This window comes from Cherax quadricarinatus, unplaced genomic scaffold (assembly GCF_038502225.1).
Source record: "Cherax quadricarinatus isolate ZL_2023a unplaced genomic scaffold, ASM3850222v1 Contig2593, whole genome shotgun sequence".
NCBI lineage: Eukaryota > Metazoa > Arthropoda > Malacostraca > Decapoda > Parastacidae > Cherax > Cherax quadricarinatus.
The window spans coordinates 3212-5000 of record NW_027197619.1 but is presented as its reverse complement, the minus strand read 5'-3'; the positions used below and the strand labels follow the sequence as shown (position 1 = coordinate 5000).

Genomic DNA, 1789 nt, shown 5'->3' with positions numbered 1-1789 from the left:
CTTGATTTACGTTCATGTGCATAGCACTCCGACCTTTTTTCTCTGCATTAAAAAGCATGTAAAAAAAATGTAGATCTACGTTCAGAGTGCTAGGCACGTGAATGTTGATCTATGTTTGGCCAGTTTAAGGGTTGAAGTACACTAACAAAATCATCACACAACTTGCAGGCACCCTTTAAGTAATGGGCTTCCTCTTCTTTCCTGACTAGAATTGCTGCCCATCAGGTATATCAGAATAACTACAAAAATCAGATAAAAGAATTCTTACCTGTTATAGTGTACTTGTGCAGCCTCCATTTTCTCTTTCCATGTCTGGGTAAAGCTGCTGTTTACCTGGCAGTAGAACTTCACTGGAGATAAGATCCATGTAACTACAACATCAACTGGTTCACCAAATGGCATTACTAATGTCAAATATTGAGTATGATCATCTTCATTCCAGTGTTTATGTTCAGGCACCATGTCTAATTCATCTTTCTCTGAACCCTTGAAAACGTCATTTGTTTTGAAGTCATCATTTTTTCCCATTAACTTCCTGGCCGTTGCAAATGTTTTACTTTCTGTTCTGTTTTTATCATCCCAAATAACTGTTTCTGAAGTGATAGGATTTTGAATTAATCTGTTTGTATTATTTGATACTTTATTTAACTCTGAAGGGTGCTCAAGAGGTTTATTTGGCTGCAATGGGGTATTCCCAATTCTGGATTTCACCACTTCAGTACCTGGAGAGCGAGGCAAACGATATGATGGTTTTGCTCTAATTGGGCCAATGGAACACCCTGTTCGTTGACCCTTATTGGTGTTTTCCAAGTCTACAGAATACACACTTTCACTCCCTTTTCTCCAGTTACTAATGTTTTTTTTTTCTAAGTCAAATTCATTTTCCTTTTTAATATTAATCTTATTTTCCAGTCCACTTTCCCATTTTACACTATTCAAGGGTTCTCTTTTCCTTGTTTCTTCCCTACCAACTTTAAAGGAACCCACTCTTCTAGATTCACTTTTCTTCCTTCCTTCTTGCCAGTCTGACTGTTCACTATGATTCTGAACATTACTCTTGGTTAGGAAGTTGAACAATCTATCAGTTTTCCCTTTATACATTCTGTGAATAGAAGAATTATGTAAGTTGCAAAGCCTTCATTCAATGAAATGTGGCATGAATGATAGCTATCAAAGCACTAATCACTAAGCCTGCAACATACTGAATTTGCAAAACATTTATAACTTAGCCTTGGGCAGTGACCAACTTTTTATAAAATTCAAAAAAATTATTCCTCATGAGCCATACAAAGATTATAAATAAATAAAGTTTATTTCTTTGTAAAGGTTACAATGTGTAATTACAATTTTTATTTGCTAAGTACAAAGATAGCCACTATCATGCTGAGGCATTTTGCGCAAACTAATCCTAATACATAGTAACTAACTGAAACTAGATAAGATACTAGAACATAGTAATTATGCTTAAAACTAAACATGGAATAGTGGTTAGCTGTTTTACAATGTTATTTGAACTTAATAAATCTTATATAAACTTAGTACAAAATCTAACTTACAAGTAAGGATGCAGGTGGTAATATTTTATGGAATGGCAGAATTAAAAGCCAGGAGGTCACATGATAAGACTAATTAGCAGATGTTTTGGCAGGTTTGGTTAATACTGAGAAACAAAAAGATATTATGGATTTATAAGCTGTCTAGAGATCCTTGACCTGTTCCGGTAGTGAGTTCCAGATCTTCGGGCCTTTTATGTCCATAGCATTCTTGTATAGTGAGAGTCTGACTCGAG

The 1789-nt window shown here is 35.2% G+C and overlaps 1 protein-coding gene across 1 annotated transcript in view; it reads right to left on the bottom strand.

The window, feature by feature from the left end:
* LOC138851885 (uncharacterized) overlaps positions 1–1102 on the bottom strand; it is a gene marked incomplete at both ends in the record, with an annotated part of 44897 nt that extends 43795 nt beyond the window's left edge. The window contains one exon of the mRNA XM_070081400.1: positions 269–1102. Within this exon, the coding sequence (XP_069937501.1) occupies positions 269–1102 (834 nt within the window). The remainder of the gene's footprint in view (positions 1–268) is intronic.
* Between the last annotated feature and the right edge of the window lie 687 nt (positions 1103–1789).